Source organism: Nyctibius grandis, chromosome 5, assembly GCF_013368605.1.
Source record: "Nyctibius grandis isolate bNycGra1 chromosome 5, bNycGra1.pri, whole genome shotgun sequence".
Lineage (NCBI taxonomy): Eukaryota > Metazoa > Chordata > Aves > Nyctibiiformes > Nyctibiidae > Nyctibius > Nyctibius grandis.
Genome location: NC_090662.1, coordinates 14,515,314 through 14,533,431, shown reverse-complemented (window position 1 = coordinate 14,533,431; position 18,118 = coordinate 14,515,314). Strand labels below are relative to the sequence as shown.

The window sequence follows — 18,118 nt, the reverse complement described above, 5'->3', positions numbered from 1 at the left end:
GAGTGCATCTTGGAGGGAAGGGGGAGGAGTGAAACGTAACTTCTTTTTTAAACTTGGGATATTAGTCTTGTACACAGCTTTTTTAATAGAAACATGGTTAACACAGATCCAACAGAGCAGAAGAAAAATATCACAAACCTTCATTTAGGGATACTATGTTTGTGTGTGAAAGTACATATGTAAATATTGTTGACTATTTTATCAGAAATTATTTCATTTGTGTGTTCTTGAATGATGACTTTTTTTGAACTAACTTGCAAGCTCACTTCCCTAAGGTTGAAATCTGGAAGCTCTAATACTCATTACAGTCACTGCCGCCAAAGTACACTGTTTTTTGAATTAATGCTGACCTTACTCAAACATATGTTGCTTCAACTCAAGTGTTTTTACCAATAATCATAGAATCATTTAGGTTGGGAAAGGCCTTTAAGATCATCGAGTCCAACCGTAAACCTAACACTGTCAAGTCCACCACTAAACCATGTCCCTAAGCACCATGTCTACATGTCTTTTAAACACCTCCAGGGATTCTGACTCCACCACTTCCCTGGGCAGCCTGTGCCAATGCTTGATAACCCTTTCGGTGAAGAAATTTTCCCTAATATCCAATCTAAACCTCCCCTGACACAACTTGAGGCTGTTTCTTCTCGTCCTATCACTTGTTACTTGGGAGAAGAGACCAACACCCACCTCACTACAACCTCCTTTCAGGTAGTTGTAGAGAGTGATAAGGTCTCCCCTCAGCCTCCTTTTCTCCAGACTAAACAACCCCAGCTCCCTCAGGTGCTCCTCATAAGACTTGTGCTCCAGACCCTTCACCAGCTTCATTGCCCTTCTTTGGACTCTCTCCAGCACCTCAATGTCTTTCTTGTAGTGAGGGGCCCAAAACCGAACACAGTATTTGAGGTGCGGCCTCACCAGTGCCGAGTACAGAGGGACGATCACTTCCCTAGTCCTGCTAGCCACACTATTCCTGATGATACAAGCCAGGATGCTGTTGGCCTTCTTGGCCACATGGGCACACTTCTAGCTCGTATTCAGCCAGCTATCGACCAGCACCGGCAGGTCCTTTTCTGCTGGGCAGCTTTCCAGCCACTCTTCCCCAAGCCTGTAGCATTGCATGGAGCTGTTGTGCCTCAAGTGCAGGACTTGGTACTTGAAAGTGGTCCTTGAAAGCATTACATATCTGTATATCAGGGGCATCATCCCTCATCTGGTTTTATGGCCACAAATAGGCTCATGCTTTTTCTCCCTTCTTCCACAACTGACTATTTCTTCTCCCTCAAGCTGTTTCCTCTTTCCTTTCTTTCCGTTCTGCCTTCCCAAAAATCTTGGAGAAAACATTGTGCTGGGCTTTATTAACAAATCCTGGGATCAGGGTAGCCCAGCGCTGACTCTCTGATGGCTCTCCAAATAAAGTTGTGGTAATGGAAACTATCATCTGGTGATGACACTTTTCACAGAAGTCTCACCTGCTTTGACATGCTGGTTATGCTATCCATACAGCCTGTCTTATGTAGTCCTCAAAGCTATGTGCCTTCACATTGTATAGGACCAGCCTTATTGGAATAGAGCTCTTAGCTCTGGACTGAACTGAGAAATTAAGTATAAAACATGTAAAAAGCTTAAGGATATAAAGGAGAAGACACAGCCTCAAGGACAATAAGTTTATTTCTGCAGTAACGTTGTCAAACATGGCCTAGGTCTGCAGTAAGAAGGTAAGCAGTAAGAAAAACTTAAATTCACAGGTATAGATCAGAGGAGCATGGAGAAAGGACAACAGTGAGGTACCATCCAAATAGGACAACTATACCTACTATGAGGCCAAGAAATAAATGGGTTGAGATAGGGAAATACTTTCTCACAGAACAGCTAGTTAGTATTGTGAACTTAAGTGAACAGTATCTTTGTATCATAGAGGATGCCAAAATAAATATTTGAGAGCTGTTTATCTTTAATCTCATGCAGACAAATGAGAGAGATCTGCTTTCCTTTTCTCAGGGCTGCAGACAGCAAAGATTACCATGAAATATTTTGTGGCAAATGTTAAAAAAATACATAAATCAAACAGCTATCAACAAAATTTATACTCCTTTTGGCATATTCACTTGGGTTCTGCTTCTTGACCATACAACTGGTTCTGGATGGCTTCTCCTGGATATTCAAGAAAGGGACATCTACAGAACAGCCCACATATGAATCTCTTGAATGGCCCTTAGTTCAGCTTAGAAAAAGGCCTTTCCCCGGAGGCCTTGTCAAACATAAGGGTTGAAGTGTAACTGCTGGGATTTTCCTGGTGCTGCAGTGATTTTGTTTCTTATTTCAGGAGATCTGCACAGCCACATTTATTGACAGGTTCCCATTAAAGCTGCAGATTTGACTTGCTGCCCCAAAAGGCTAGCTATGGACTTTTATAGAGCCAGATCACCTTACATTTTTTACCTGGTTTTAACCTGGTTCTCCTTACTTGTAACCAAAAGAGGGGAAGAAAAGGTTTTCTAACGAAATATCCCAGGAGATACTATCGTATTGCTGTTGTGATATTTCCCAGTGGCAAAATTTGGCTCCTAGTCCTATTTCCTATTTATACTGAGATGGACTGGCTCATTGGCCCAAATTACTGCCCTCAAGGCACCTGAGGAATCACCCAAGAGATGGGTATGCTGCATCACACACATACGGGCGTTTTAGTACTAAATACGTGGAGTGGTTTGTTCTTGGTGTTTGCCAAAGGCCTGCATGGACATGTCAGGCAATGTGTTTCGTGGCCTGGGGATGATCCAGCTTGAGCCCATCTCCTTTTTTTTACAACCGTATTGAAGGTGGAGACTCCACCTTGGCACAAACCGGACTTTGAGCCGCAGTTTCACCTGTTCAGGCCAGCTGGTATATACCAAAACAGAACCAGTCAAGCAATGTGAAAAACAGGTGACTTAGAGCCTGAGTTCAAAGTCAAGACAGAATTGTCATGAAATATTAATACAGACAGAAAATCAGAGAAGAAATGATGGTGCAAGTAGCACTATAGTTGTGACAGACACATTCTTTATATTCTTATATTTATGCTTTGAATTATTATGTAAATAAACATTTTTTCATCTGTGTATTTGATTTGATTGTGTATTTGATTTGGAATGTTACCGAAGTCTGTATAAACTAAAAGGCTGCCAGCTATAGTTATAAAAAGTTGAAGCAGAATGAAAATATTAGTGCTTAGGAGATTTCATAACTGTCTGTTTCCCTTCCATAGCTGTTTTCTGCTGGAAAAATCACAGGCACCAGAGTAGCTGAGCTGAAGGGAAAGTACACTCTGCTGCATAAGGCTGTGATAAGGTACAATATTCCTTTTTTAGACTTTGTTTAAGTAGCCAAAGCATTACATATTTAGAGTAATTTTTTTCTGATGCTGAAGCCTAATTATCGTTTAAGGCTTTTTTACAGTGATTGTTGATAGAGAGAAAGCAAGAACACAAGGTTGAAAAACAATTTTATTTAATATGAAGTTTCAAGGTAATTTGGGATATTTAAATATTTGTTTGAACAACATCTTTGCTTTTAATATAAACATAATAATAATGACAATGGAGGGAAAGACAAACTGCAAAAGACAATATACAAGTCTGAAATAAAGATATAAATGAAGATCATGTAGCCAGAATTGTAACATATGAGAAGACTCTGATGTGCTGAGCTAACATCATAGAGAGCAACTGAAGAAGCTAAAGGCTCATTTCTAAGAAGGAAAACGAAACTCTGTCACATCTAAATAGGTGTGAATTTTACCCCCAGAGAATATTGGCAGTCACATTACACAAGGCTGCTAAAAAATTTAGAAGGTTAGAACCTTAAGCTTGAAATTATAAATGAAACTCAGAAGTTAAGTGTAGTAGTTGTGAGTCTGCCCTGGTCCGGTATTTGCTGGAGGAGAGAGGAGAAGAGACCATGCTCATAGCCCAATGCCAGGATTGAGCAGGGCACGTGAGTCGAAGGAAAAGAAAATGGAGGGATGAAATGGGATGAGATAGTACAGTTGTACTGGGTGAACAGTGTGTCACAGAACAGAGCAGTCTTGTTGCAAATATTGCAATACTACATTAGTATTTGTGACTAATAATTTTGATATTACTTATGGTATATGCATAATTATCAGTAAAATTAGCACCATGTTATATTTCTGTAATATGTATCATAATAACCACCACATTAACAATATTTTAGACCGATTTTCCTGACAGTCTGCATCTAAACCTTTATGGCAATTCTGGTTATAAGAGAACCATGGCTGTTCTGTCACCGAAGCTAAGGCCTAATTTAAGGGTTGTAAAACTAATTCAAGTCATACCTGCTTACTTGCATTATGCAGGGGTTTGGTGTGCCTCCTGGCAATCTAAATAGCGCTAAGTGCTAGGTAATGTAATGTAAAGTAATTTGAAAAGGCATTCCCAAAATCCTGAAAACACAGTTTTTCTTGAGGTTAGCCGAGTCTTCTAGTTTCATCTTAATAAAATGGAGAGTTAGAATACGGCCCTGAGTCTGTAAAAAGTCATCTGACTTTATTCAGATTTTGGGAAGCAAAATTAAAAATAGCACTCCTAAACCAGTTCAACTCCCTCCTTCTTGAATTTTCTTAATGCTTAGAACTCAAAATATTGTGTGGGTTTTGGATCTGTTGATTGAGAAGGCTTCTACCACACCAATGTTCACTGAGCTGAAGTAGAAATCCAGTAGCTGCTGAACTTGCTTGACTTTTAGCCAGCGTTAATTTCAAACCAGTCTTTGGTTGGAAAAAAACACACACATATTACTACATATTTTATTTTATATATTTATATAGCATTCTTTTATATAGAGCATCCTTTTATGTAAAGAGAATTCCTTTGTATGTTATATAAGTGGAATATAGCCTGAGTGAAAACAGGACTCAGCTGTCTTTTCTGTCACACATAAACTACCATAAACACCATGCACCAAAAGCATGAAAATATTAGATGGTAGATTATGTCTCTCATTCTTTCCATGGTTCTCATAGGAGTATGAAATTGCCATACTTCTGTAAGAAAGTCAATCAGAGAGAATCATGTCACATTCTTTACTTAGATGTAGTCATGTGTCAAAGCAAAACGCCAATGTGTAAATGAGTACTATAGCAAGAGAAATTAATTAGCAAAAATTGTCATGATCTCCAGTGCATTTTAAGGACCATTCAGACATCAAAAGTGGGATTCACTTGTCCGTATGTTAGCGTCAGTGAACATGCACAACTGAACAAGGTATCTAGAGTCCCTTAACAGTCAATAGAAAGAACAGGGACCACACACTTCCTCCTTATATGGACATCTGCAAGCGTCTGGTTTTCTCCATTGGCTATAAAGAGTCCTGATGATTGGTTCAGTATGTATGTATACTCTTTTCCTGCAATGAACCATTCACAGAATCAATGCCACTTTTTAATTTTTAATCCTTCACCCTTACATGTGCAATACAGTTCTGTGGATCAAGAATTTCTTTTTTCACTTGCTACAGTTGAATTTAATCTCCCCAATTAATCCCCATCTGTCCCAGTGCTGTTACAGTGCCATGTGGAAACAAATGATGCTGGATGAGGTCTTCAAGCAGTGTGTGTTCTTCTTTCCTTTAGTCACATGCAAAAAAACTCAAGGAGAAAGTCTCATGCATCTTAAGAAGCATAGATGCCCGTGACAGCTAGGCCAACCGATTGCAACTGATCTCTCTGGTACACAATAGAAATTTGTCTAATATGGTGAATGCAACTAGTCTGTATGCAGCTAATTTCCAAGGCTGTTGCTAGAGAACACAGAGTTATAAGTTTATAGTGTGGTCCTTTGTTTAGTGGTAAATAGTCCTTTATTTCTTGGTTTCAGTTTTGCACAATTTGGCATTCTGGAAAGCTGAGAGTTGTCACCTGGCAGATAACATCTTTGATACATTTCTTTAAAGTGTTATGTGCTTTTAAATTTAAGTTTGCTGCACAACTGAAATTCTGGGACAGACTGTCATCCCGTTCTGGTTCTGTCTCACCCATCCACTTTGCACTGAGGCTGCACCGAAAGCTGAGGTGCCTGAGCTCATATTTCACCCCTGAAAACCCGTTTGGTCACACAATCATGTGGCCAAATTGTAAATTTTTATTTTTATTATCTCAGTTTAGGAACCTAATATGAATATTCTGATACACCAAGCTGTAAGGAAGTAAGGTAATAATGATAGTTCATTGACAGTTTGGGAATCTCAGCTCCTTAAGCCTATGTTAAATTATTAATTGCTTCAGAAATTCAAAATCTACCACATCAGACTTGGCAAGCCTGCTTTTGCACTCATGTGATTCTAGATGTGTACATTGTGTAGACGTCCAGTTATTTCTTCATTGTCTTCAATTAAATTTAAATCTTCACATGAAAAAATACTGTTGGCAACTATAATAAGCAAGATCTGGTCTAGATTCAACACTCAGTTCTTGCTTCTATTTTTATCGTTTTATTATCTTGAAAAAATTAATACTAAGAATTTTGGTTTCATGGAAGAACTTACATTTTTATGTAATTTTTATATAAAATTTCTGTTTTATGTAAGAATTATGTTTGAAATGAATGTGTATTGCTGCAACCAAATACATTTTCTCCTAAAACAGCATACATTCTGTTGGACTTAAAGAAGATCTAAATATTGTATAGGATCTTGTGTTGATAAGTCAATTTATTTTTCCCTCAAAAGTTACTATGTAAATACATCACACATGAAGTTATTTGTTCGTGATAAAGGCACACTCTTGTTTCCTGTTGAAGTCTGTGGTTTTCTTATTTTCTTGTTTAAAAAAGGAAGCGGTTATCTAAGTAGAAATGTTACACAAAACAAAACTTTTTCTGCTATATTATTTCAGCTATGTTTATGCAGTATAGTCAGTTGTATATTTTGTGTTTTTATAGTTACCATCTCAACCCTATTCTTCAGTGTGAGATGTAATTATGTTTTTGTTGCTAAACCATAAATGTAATCTTTGAGCTAAAATTTATGTATAGAGTTTCTCAATATGGGAGATTATAAATTATTTTGTTTTAAAAAATATTAAATTGCATTATATTTTTAATTAATAAAAGGCAAGTGATAGAGTTCTTTATTCTTCCACATCGTTCATGACTATCTAGCCTTTGGCACTTCTTAGGATAAAACAGATTCCCTGTCCCTTCACCGGGTCTAGGAGGTGCTAGACAAATTAGACTAACTAACCGTATTTCATCTGGTTAAAATTAGATGAGATGAATCCCTCTCCAACTCTAGGTATGCAGAAAAACCCCTCACATCAGATTCCACTGCTTTCATGGCATCATAGGATAATTCAGGTTTGAACAGACCTCAGGAGGTCTTTGGTCCAACCCCCTGTTCAAGGCAAGGTCAGCTAGGAGGTCAGACCAGATTATTCAGGACTTAATCCCATCTCATCCTGAAAACCTTGAATTAAGTATTATAGGTAGATAAAGAAGTATAAATACAAACTTTATGCTCCTCATTGCCTTGTTCTAAATGTTTCTATTTAATGTAGTTTACAGGAATCTGAGATCCAGCTGTTGCAGGAAGCCAAATGTCTTAGTGTAGAACTGGAACAACAGCAGCATGAACTGGAAAAAGCAGAACAGTTCCCTGAAGAATCTTCCAGTGAAGTTTCCCAAATAAAGCAACAACTTCTCAGATGCCAAAATGAACACAATGCTATTAAAGAAAGAGAGCATGAAATTCAGTTCAAGGTGGAATGGTAGGTGATAGTGGTCAAACGTTGCTAATTTTATCATTGCTTAGAAAGATAATAACATAGAATATAATTCAGTCTCCTCTCCATCTTACATGAACACATTTCTTGATTGCTGTTGTTAAACAAATTGCCACAAACTTTCCCTAGTACCAGCAACATTTCAGTGATGAATAAAATTACCCTGGTGCGAGATTTGTAGATTATTTTAATTTTAGAACATGCTATGGTGTCCTTTGAAATGTTTTTTAAAATTTACTACATTGCATGATTAATGTTTAGGTGGGCAAAATTAACAGGAGCAATTCTATTCTAGGACACCTTTAATACAAGTTATTAAAGTGTCTCAGAGACCTGGTGACTGGGAATTTATGGAAACAATGTTATAATAGACCCAATGCTATTTTTAACATCAGAAGCACAGTTTATTCAAGTATTTCTATTTAGGTATTTAAAGGAGAAGACATACTTGTATATTCTCATGTTGGAAAAATGAGATATTTGCTGTGAAAGTGAATACTTCACATTTCTATAAAAGGAAAAAAGTCCAGAATAAGCTTGATATTCTACACATTTTAATTATCTGCATATATGAGTGTGTTGTGCTTGAAGCTTTTATAGTAAAATTACAGACAGTACTACTGCGTTTTTAAAAATATGTACCTATGGAAATGAGCTCATATTTTCATTTTGTGGGGTGCTTGCTATTTTTACCCACCTTCAGTCCAGCTGTAGTGTAGCTAGTTTACATAAATCCAAATAAATAATGTCAGCAGCTCAGCAGTTAAAACTATTTTTCTGCAAGGAGAGCAGGGATGCTGTACAAACTGCATAGAGCAGATTTTTCTGGCAGTTCTTTCTTGATTTTTTTTTCAGTGCCAAGTGTTTGCTCTAAGAGAGAAAGAAACTTGAGAGGGAAACAAATTGGGAGTGGGAGAAAAAAACATGGAAAGCATCTGGAAAAAATTATTTGCTATGAGATAACTAAGCAACACGAAATTTCCTGAAATAATTATTAAATACAGAATTTGTTGCAATTTCCAAGCAGTCCAGAAATGAGCTCTTCAAAATATCATACTTTTTACCCATTTGTCATCATATCTTATGAACATTTTTCATTGATTTTGCATCACTTTTCCAAAAAATGACGGTGTTTTATATGTTTAGGGGATATTTACTCATACTCTATTTTCTACCTCTAGTCAAAAGGAGATTTCTGTCCTACACAAAACACAGTTTAGATATTGTTTCAATTACCCTTGTGCATTTACTGCATTAATTCTTATATATGAATTGAATATCCTATCTTGCAGATTAAAACCACTTTTTTTTGAGTCAGTCATACTGTGAAAAATGTTCTTTCACTTTTATACGAAACTTCCTCTGTTTGGTCTTATGTATTGCATGAGATCAAAACCAGCTGTACAGTCTGACCAGAGGTCCATATGGCACAGTATCTAACAGAGACCAAGAGTGCAGCCCCCAGCCATTTGTGAAGCAGGGACTTCATGAGCCAAATACAGCTCTCTGAATTTAGGAATCCTCAGTTGACCCCTCTTCTTTGAACTTCTCCTGTCTCCTCCTCAACTATATAAACTTCTGGCGTTGCAACAATCTGGGCAACAAGTTCCGCAGATTAACTGCACGAGAACTGCCACCTCCTTTCTTTTTTGAACTTGACTTCTACCAGCTTCATTTCATGCCCTGTAGTTCTTGTATTGGATGAGACGGCGAACATCTGATCCTCTCTTCATTTTCACTGCTGCAGGATGGTTTCACAGATCTGTCTTGTATTCCTGCCCAGCCTTAATTTGTCAACTTTCTAAACTGAAGAGCTACAGATTATTTAATTGTTCCTTGTTTGGAATCTGTTTCATGCCTGGTAGTAGCATTGGGTCTTATGCATGTTGTGGGTGTGGAGTGAGGAGGATGTTATGGCCTTGGTTATGTGTGCATTTGTTTATTGGGAGAGAAGATACTGCCTTCCGAAATAAGAGGGATTTTAATGTTGGAGTAGCGTAGAATGAACAGGACTGTCAGAATACATATCTATGTGGGGAAAGGATGAGTGAATGTAGTGGGGAAAAGAAAAGTGAGCTATGAAGAAAACCAGATAATCATAGAATCATAGGGAAGGGACCTCAAGGATCATCTGGTCAAACCTTTCTTGGCCAAAGCACGGTCTAGACAAGATGGCCCAGCACCCTCTCCAGCTGAATCTTAAAATTGTCCAATGTTGGGGAATCCACCACTTCTCCGGGGAAATTATTCCGCTGGCTGATTGTTCTCATTGTGAAAAATTTTCCTCTTGTGTCCAATCGGAATCTCCGCAGGAGTAAATGGATGTGAATACATGTTTGTAAAGAAGCGATGGGTTTGGTGCTTGTGAAAGACAGTGAAAATGAATATCCAGAAGAGAGTTGTAGCAGGTGATCTGATAGTAACACTGATGTAAAATGAAGATCTATATGCCTGATGGTTTTATACAAATAATAAAACAATGTCTTCTGAAATACCTGTGTGCATGGTGGTGTCACAGACAGAGGGGAAGCTGCAGCAAAGATATTAGAAGTTTGCTGTTAGGTGACTGCTTGGTTTCCTTCATTACTCAGAAGGATAGAAACTCATGGTCCAACCTCTCCTGGCCCTTGATCTCTCTGGAGCACAGTTTCCCTTGTTGTCCAACTGTGTTAATACGGTCCCAGCTGTGCTTGGCACTTACAAGTAAACTTCTCTTTGGGAATTATGACTAATGGCTGTTTAGTCTGAAAACAACCATATTGCTTATTTACCTTCTTACATATAGCAGGCGGGGAACATGGAGGGGAAAAGCTTTTGAAGTGAGTATGTGTCTCTTATCTGTTGCTTTACCCTTTTCTTAGAAGTCTTGGATCTTGTCTACTCAGAAATACTGCTGAGCTGGAAGTGAAAGAGAGCAGATCTTCTGCTTCCCTGTTTCTGTGGACCTTTCTCTCTCTGAAGCATCTCTCTAGTCTCTGCTGCCTTTACTTCCTGTCTCAGTTCACGTTCTCTGATAGCTAAGGGCACTTAGCACCCTTTTTGCACTCAGATTCAAATCTGACAACAGTAACCTCTTTCTCTTGGAGAGTCATATAGATAGACCATAATATTAGCAAAGATATTTTTTGTCTCAAGGTCCCTTAGTATTCTATGTTCTCTTTTCATTATTTCATTTCCTATTTGCTTGCCTCTGTAAACAATTTTTTTCCAGATCAGAGACCTTTTTCAACAGATGAAGGTGTTATTCCATCTTCTGTTTTAGTTCTTTACTGTTCCAATGAGTATTCTGCATTCCAAGAGTAAATTTAAATTACTTTCAACACTGTAGTATCAGCAGGTTTTCAGAAATTTTATGAGTTTTTTCATAGCTTGAACTGGTCCACAAGGTATTCAGAAGCAGCTCTAATGCACTTTAGCTGTCGGGGAAGTCACTGTGGGTGGGGTGTCCTGCCACTGTCTGTGCATGCCTCCTCTTCCAGTTTGCGTTCCTGTTCTGCTGTATGGTCGTACTGGGTTCCTTGCTAGCGTGTCTGCCTGAGTACTCAGCACAGGAGGGGAGCAATGGTTGGAAGGATTTTACTGAGGTTATGAAGTTTGGGCCACTACCCCAAAGTCAGAGCTGACTCCAGGGGTATTCTTCCTCTCAAAGCTATTAGGCAAGTGTAATAAATTAAGAGGAAAAGTAGTGATCCCAGTTCAGTTCTGGTACAGTTGCATTCAAAGCTGTGAAGTTTTTTCATATAACTGGCACTGAATGTGCCTCAGTAAATGAGAATATAGACTGAAAAATCAGATTAGCACAAGAACAGGAAAAGGACCAATGTGATCAGTAAGGCAGAGTTCTAGACTTAGGGAACTTCTTTTTAGTGTCCATGTGAGGTTGAGAGTCCTGGTTTCTGGGAAAAAATACAAGAGGAGCTGCTTTTCTTTATTAGACCATAGCATCAATAATAGTTTATTATTGAGAAACAACACATTTATCATCTAAATGAATTTATCATCTACACTATATTTTAAAAGTAAGCAATTAATTTCAAATGAAATTATCTTTAACAAGAGTTTGTGAGGTTAAAGGTGCTGAATTCATGAAAACAATTTTCTTTTAAAGCCTAGGTCCAGTCTACAGCCCTCACAGTCATTTGTGCAGGTAGCAAAATGGCTATTCACTGAAGTGCTATGTGCTATTGCATGCAAGTCAGGATTGCAACACTGAGTTTGTCCTTGTAGAAGGATTGCAAATATGGAAAATTATTACAATGCTTCTGATTATTTCAGGATTAGTCACTCGGTAATTAAAAAGTGAAAAGTTAAGATTTTGTCCATAGTTTTTCTAGCACAGAATTACAAGTCATAATTATAATAAATTGAGTTTGAGTTGAAGTTGTTATCAGCTAGTCTTGTGACTGCATTCTCTGGTACGTACAAACTAAGCACAGCTGGGAGCCTTACAGGAATCTCACGCTGGCAGCTTGTCAGCTGTGATAATCTTCTACTTGTGGTCACTAGATTTTAGTTGTGAGGTGCTAAGCACCTTCTATGGATTCCTCAGCAATCCCAGCTATGTCAGAGTGGCTGAAGGACTTCGCTTTGTTGTATGATGGGATTTTTGATGATAACAACATTCTGGCTATTTTGTGAGCTGAGGAACTGCAATGGACCTCTGTTGACAACTACCACTACATTTCTTAATCTCTCTGACTTAATTTTTTTATTTCTGTGTCAGTTTGCAGCTGTAGACATCTCTCAGGGAAAAGTCTGGAATTTTCATTAATGGTCCAATTTTTCAAGTGCTTTTTTTTTTTTTAACTCATTACATCTGCATCCACGGTACCTTTTCATGTAGAGTGCTGCTATTAAGCCTCATGCAAATAAGGAAAGCAACATGAGAAACATTTGCAAACATTAATGCTTAAACTTAAGAGTTTCATCTTCTTTTCATTATGTATGTTGTTACAGGTATGATAACGATAATAATAAAAAGCACATGATGTTGAAAAACACACTCATCAAAGAAGAGCTATAAAACAATGGGCATTATAAGTGCCTAATGTCAGTTGCAGCTGTTTTGTTTGTTGTTGTGATTGATGTCTAAGTATTTTACAGGCAGTCATGAGGCTGATGTCCATATACTACAGATTACAAGATTCAAATGCTAAATGGAAAGACCAGATTTTCTCTGCTTACCTTACATTAAGGTGCTGTGTCCATATAGCTATTAAATCAGAGACTGAACTTAAAATCTTTGAAAAATCCTATTTGATTTCTTAATCTGAGTTGATCATCCTGGTTTCCCTTTACACTCGATGGAGAGAAATATTTTGTCTTCAACTGGTAATTTATCTCTTCCTAAAATAGGTACCTGGGATGTCAGAGGACCTGCCCTTTGGCGGTTCCTGTTTTTGTCCCTGACAGTAAGGAAGCCTGGGGATGTTAGCACAGGGGTACCTGTCTAACTTTTGGATATGGGCAGCTGGATCAATCTCATTGCTCAAAAGGGAGAAATTTAACTTCTTTCTTTTACCCCCTTTTTCTTTTCACATTTTCACTGTTTTTTTGTGTGGAAGTAGTTGGTCTGCCATTTCTTAAGGTAACTTAACTTGGTGCTTGCCCTTCAGTGTTGCCTTTGTTTATGTCACAGAAAATGAGGTGTTCAAATCATTTTACAAGTCTTTGTTGTGAAACTGGAATAACTCCACAGGAATCTGTCCTCATGAGTTTGGAATGTGACAAAATAAAAACAGTGTCAACTTTGCTCTCCCTCCTGATTTTTGAGATTGCTCTTTTGATTGTCTGGCATGATATTAAGGAGGGCACAGCACGGACTCCTGACGAGTAATGCAGTACCTCTTTAATGGTTGCACAGGACTTATTTAATCTGTTTTTGTGGCAGTCAAACAGTTATGGGCATTTGAGCAGAGTGGACATTCATTATAATTAGTGTGATTATGCCAGTCCCGAGGAATCCAACTAGGAATCCTGCCAAATACGTGTTGGGAATATGAATTGTCCTATTAACTTATTTATACATTTAGACAACCTGTTGGTAAGTGAAAATATTTCGTTTGACCCGTGTGTCATTCCAACACTATATATTAGGACTCACTTGTAGCTTATGTGCACAGTACACAGGAGCAGACCAAAGCTGCTGTCACAGAATTGAAATAGCTCAGTTTTCAAGGCAGTTTGATCCCTATGCTCTCCCTTGTTGACTTTAAACAGTAGAACATAAAAGCAGTAGTTTTTGAGCCGCATTGCGGCAAAGAAATCACCTTATGACGTTTCTTTCTCCTCAGATGTGTTTGTACTGTACACCTGCAAAATACTCTTGTGTCTGTCTTCACTCTTCTGTGCAGTTTCATAAGTTATAATAGATTTCACAGAACTTTTTTTTATAATTCATTTTATCAGTTTTTGAGGAAGAATGATCTAAATTCAGCTTTTTTCTTTGAAAGATTTTTGTACGCTCATTCACTTTGTGGGTGTTCAAACACTGGCGTTTAAATTAGTTTTTAGACTTACCAGTCCCCATAGAGACATACTTGTAGTCTGCCCGTACAAATATACATACGTGCTATAAATCAACAACATCGACTCTGTGCCTTTATTTTCTCTTTGCTGTTCATCTGAGCCAGAGCTTGTTCTTCATAGTGGTTTTTTTTTGGTTTTTTGGATTGCAACACCACCAACTCAGTTCATTTTTTCGACTGTTTTCTTTCCTTGACTGGAAAGATGTCACTGAGGCTTCCAGGTATAAGCTTTCTTCCTTTTGTTGGAGGACCAAAACACAGAAACAATTTACTGCAGGGAGAGGAACCTTAAATCAGCACTGTTAAAGAATTGAGCACAAGATCTTAGGGAGGATCCTCCATGAGCCTGGCTGCTAGGAGACTGATCTCTCTCCCCATGACCACCACCTTCTGAAAGTTGAACCACCACCATGCAAAGTCTCAGGCTGCTGCTGAAAGGTTTCAGAGAAAAAAAAGAAATACTAGAGGCAGAAACCTGCTTCTCTTCTCTATCAACCACATTCAGAGGCAACTGTAATAGCTGCTTTGGGCAGGTGGGGCTGCCCCAGGACTCCCTTGCCATAGTTTATAGTTCTAAGTGACAGAGCTATTTCATGAAAGCCTGTACCCTTCTTCTAATACTCCCCTTATTTAAAGAATTATTTATTCTAACAGACTGCCCTGAGTCTCAAGGAAGCCTGACCAGCACATCCTCCAGCTGGAGTTACAAATTTAAGTGCTGAAGTTGATTTTTTGCTATATCTGGGACAGAGGCTTTGGCTGCTCTACATATTCCCCAGCTGCAATCTCTACTCCTTTATAGCCTGAGACTCAGAAGTGTCATCATCGATACTAATTACATTGCAAGAACCTGTCTTCTTGTTCCCAATCAATAGCACAAGGACTTAATCCAGTTCAGTCTGGTTGTGACAGCATCCAGACTGCTGTAGCCCGTTTACCTGCTATAGGTGCAGAATTGTTCCGTGCATGCACTGGGGAAGTATTGATGTATTTCTTCACTAGGGCTAATTTTTTAAATTTGGCAGTATTTACCTACCTGCCACCAAGAAACTCCCTATTGTAAATCTAACAAGCTTGTTGGTTCACCTTCACTTTTGTAGCCACTCCTTCATCTTTCTCAGGGCAACATTACTAAAAATACACCCAGAAGATGTAAGAGCTTTCCTATTTTTTCCTTTCCTCCTTCTGTCCTCCTTTGGCATCTGCCTCTATTTTTGCCTGAAATTAAATTGCAACATGGGTTTGGATATAGGTTAAGAACACCATGGCTATCCAATTTAGTTTTCTAATATATCTCATTGACTCAGTCTACATCCCCTGTCACTTTTCAGGATTTTTTTCCACAGGAGCCTGTTCAGATTTGAGAAGCTTCACTTACAGTTGTTTACAGTGTGAATGTGTGCGTGAGCAATCACTCAAAGGAAGAAAGTTTCTCACTAGCAACTGCACTTTCTTTGATGCGTGATGTCTTTGTGGATATTTATAACCTGATCAGAGGGCTGGAGCACCTCTCCTATGAAGACAGGCTGAGAGAGTTGGGGCTGTTCAGCCTGGAGAAGAGAAGGCTCCAGGGAGACCTTCTAGCAGCCTTCCAGTACCTGAAGGGGGCCTACAGGAAAGCTGGAGAGGGACTTTTTACAAGGGCAAGTAGTGACAGGATGAGGGGGAATGGTTTTAAACTGAAAGAGGGTAGATTTAGATTAGCTATTAGAAAGAAATTCTTTCTTGTGTGGGTCGTGAGACACTGGACCAGGTTGCCCAGAGAAGCTGTGGCTGCCCCCTCCCTGGCAGTGTTCAAGGCCAGGTTGGATGGGGCTTTGAGCAACCTGGTCTAGTGGAACGTGTCCCTGCCTGTGGCAGGGGGTTTGGAACTAGATGATCTTTAAGGTCCCTTCCAACCCAAACCATTCTATGATTCTATGATTCTACCTACTCTTTCCTTTTGCCTCAGTTCCATGTTAAAATTTTGTGTTCTGAGGTTGGGAGGAACCGTGAGTGCCTTCTGACCTGTTTTACTCTGCTAATACAAAGACAAGGGTGAGTGAGGCATAAATGCATCCCTGCAGGAGGTGATAAGGCTAGGAAGAATCAGATTCAAAAGTTTAGATGTGCACTGTAGAAAAAGCCTGCATCTGTATGACCAGTCTTTCAGGACTTCCAGTTACCAGTCAGCAATCTTCCTTTAAATCTGGACACCTTTCACCTGTCCCTTATGATAATTCACCATACATTTTAGTCTAGCACAAGATAAGCTTCCATACTTTTTATTGTTTGGCATATTACTAATGTATTTAGCTCTGTTTTGATTTTCCTGTAGTTTGCAAGAAGAAAAAAGGCTTTTGGAGAATGAATACGAAAGAATTCCAAAACAAAGGGTAAGTATGAAACATGAGAAAAGCCATGGTTTATGTTCTGTCACCTAACATAAAAACACCAATGAAAATGTTTTTGCAGTGTGTAGCTCTGGAGTTTTTTGAAATCTGGAATACATACAAAAATCAAGAGGTAGATTTTATAGGAGAGGCTGTATTATATCATTCAGGTTTGATAACTCTAGGGCAAGCACTGAATAACTGATTCAGAAAAGATCTGGATTTTCTTAACTTTACTCAAGAAAATTTTTTACTGTATTCAGCAAATGGATATTGCATGTAAAGATAGCTGCAGGTTTTTCGTTCTAGGATGTGAGTATGGAAAATACTTTTGCAGTCATAAATCCTGATGGATATGTGTGGGTTTGTTGGAAATAAAATTCTGCTGGTTGTTGATAAAAGATACACACAGCTAGTGAAAGATTATGTTTCATACCTGTGTAAAAAATGTTATCATCATTTGGTGGTAATGATTCTGTAATACCACAAGTAAAAGGGAAAACAAAAATTATCCGATCTTTTACTTCATTTTTAAAGGAAGCTGATAAGAAAATTAAACAGTTGAAAGAAAATTGTGATGAGCTCTGCAAAGAAGCAATCCAAAGGAAAGCAGAAATTAATGCAATAAAGGAACATGTTTCATCTAAGCAAAAGCTGATGTTAACAGACAAGAAAGAAGTGGAAAAGCTTCTGGAGAAGCAGGCCAATTTAAAAGTAACACAAAATTAACTGTGTGTATGTATAACTCTGTGTGTGTGTGTGTGCATGTATATGTATATGGGCTCATGCATTTGTCCAAGGAAACAGTGACTCTTCTGCATGTTGTTTGTCATTCCAAATTCATTAGATGGCATTACATTATATATTACATCATTTTTTAATAAGCATGAAACATGCTGCTGTACTATATCCATTATTACTCCTTTAGGAAATAATAATAGTTATGGGTTGGATTAAAAAAGTGGTTTCTATAACGACATGTTTGCTGTGTTGTGTTATTGTAGTCTGCTCTAACATATGCTTAGATCCAAGTTATTACAGATTTATGCTAGGAATTAAAAAACATACCCAGGTCTTAGCCTCTTTCCTTTCCATGATATAGATAACATAATCAGATGTATTAATAATGTGCAAGCATAATTTTTATCTTGCAGGCATAATGAAATGGTAAATATCATAATGTTTAGTTTCAGAAGTACCAGCTACAATTCCCTGGGACAAGCTCAAGTAATTCGAAAATATGCTTCTTGCCCATTTTCACAGGAGTTGTAGGTGAATATTACTTCTATGAAATCACACCAGATTTTGAGGCTATCAATCTAAACTTTCTGTTTTGTCACTAGGATGAGCTAGTTATGATCCTTGGTGTTCCAACACAACTTGGAAAAGAAACTGAGAAGATGAATCAGAAGAAAATGTATGCTTTTAATAAATAA

The 18,118-nt window shown here is 38.2% G+C and overlaps 1 protein-coding gene across 1 annotated transcript in view; it reads left to right on the top strand.

Moving 5' to 3' along the window:
* The window catches only part of CCDC146 (coiled-coil domain containing 146), a 78,950-nt gene that overhangs the window by 38,640 nt on the left and 22,192 nt on the right, over nt 1-18,118 (top strand). Inside the window, 5 exon segments of the mRNA XM_068400604.1 lie at nt 3,251-3,333; nt 7,559-7,768; nt 16,628-16,685; nt 17,220-17,396; nt 18,026-18,099. Of these exon segments, the coding sequence (XP_068256705.1) occupies nt 3,251-3,333; nt 7,559-7,768; nt 16,628-16,685; nt 17,220-17,396; nt 18,026-18,099 (602 nt within the window).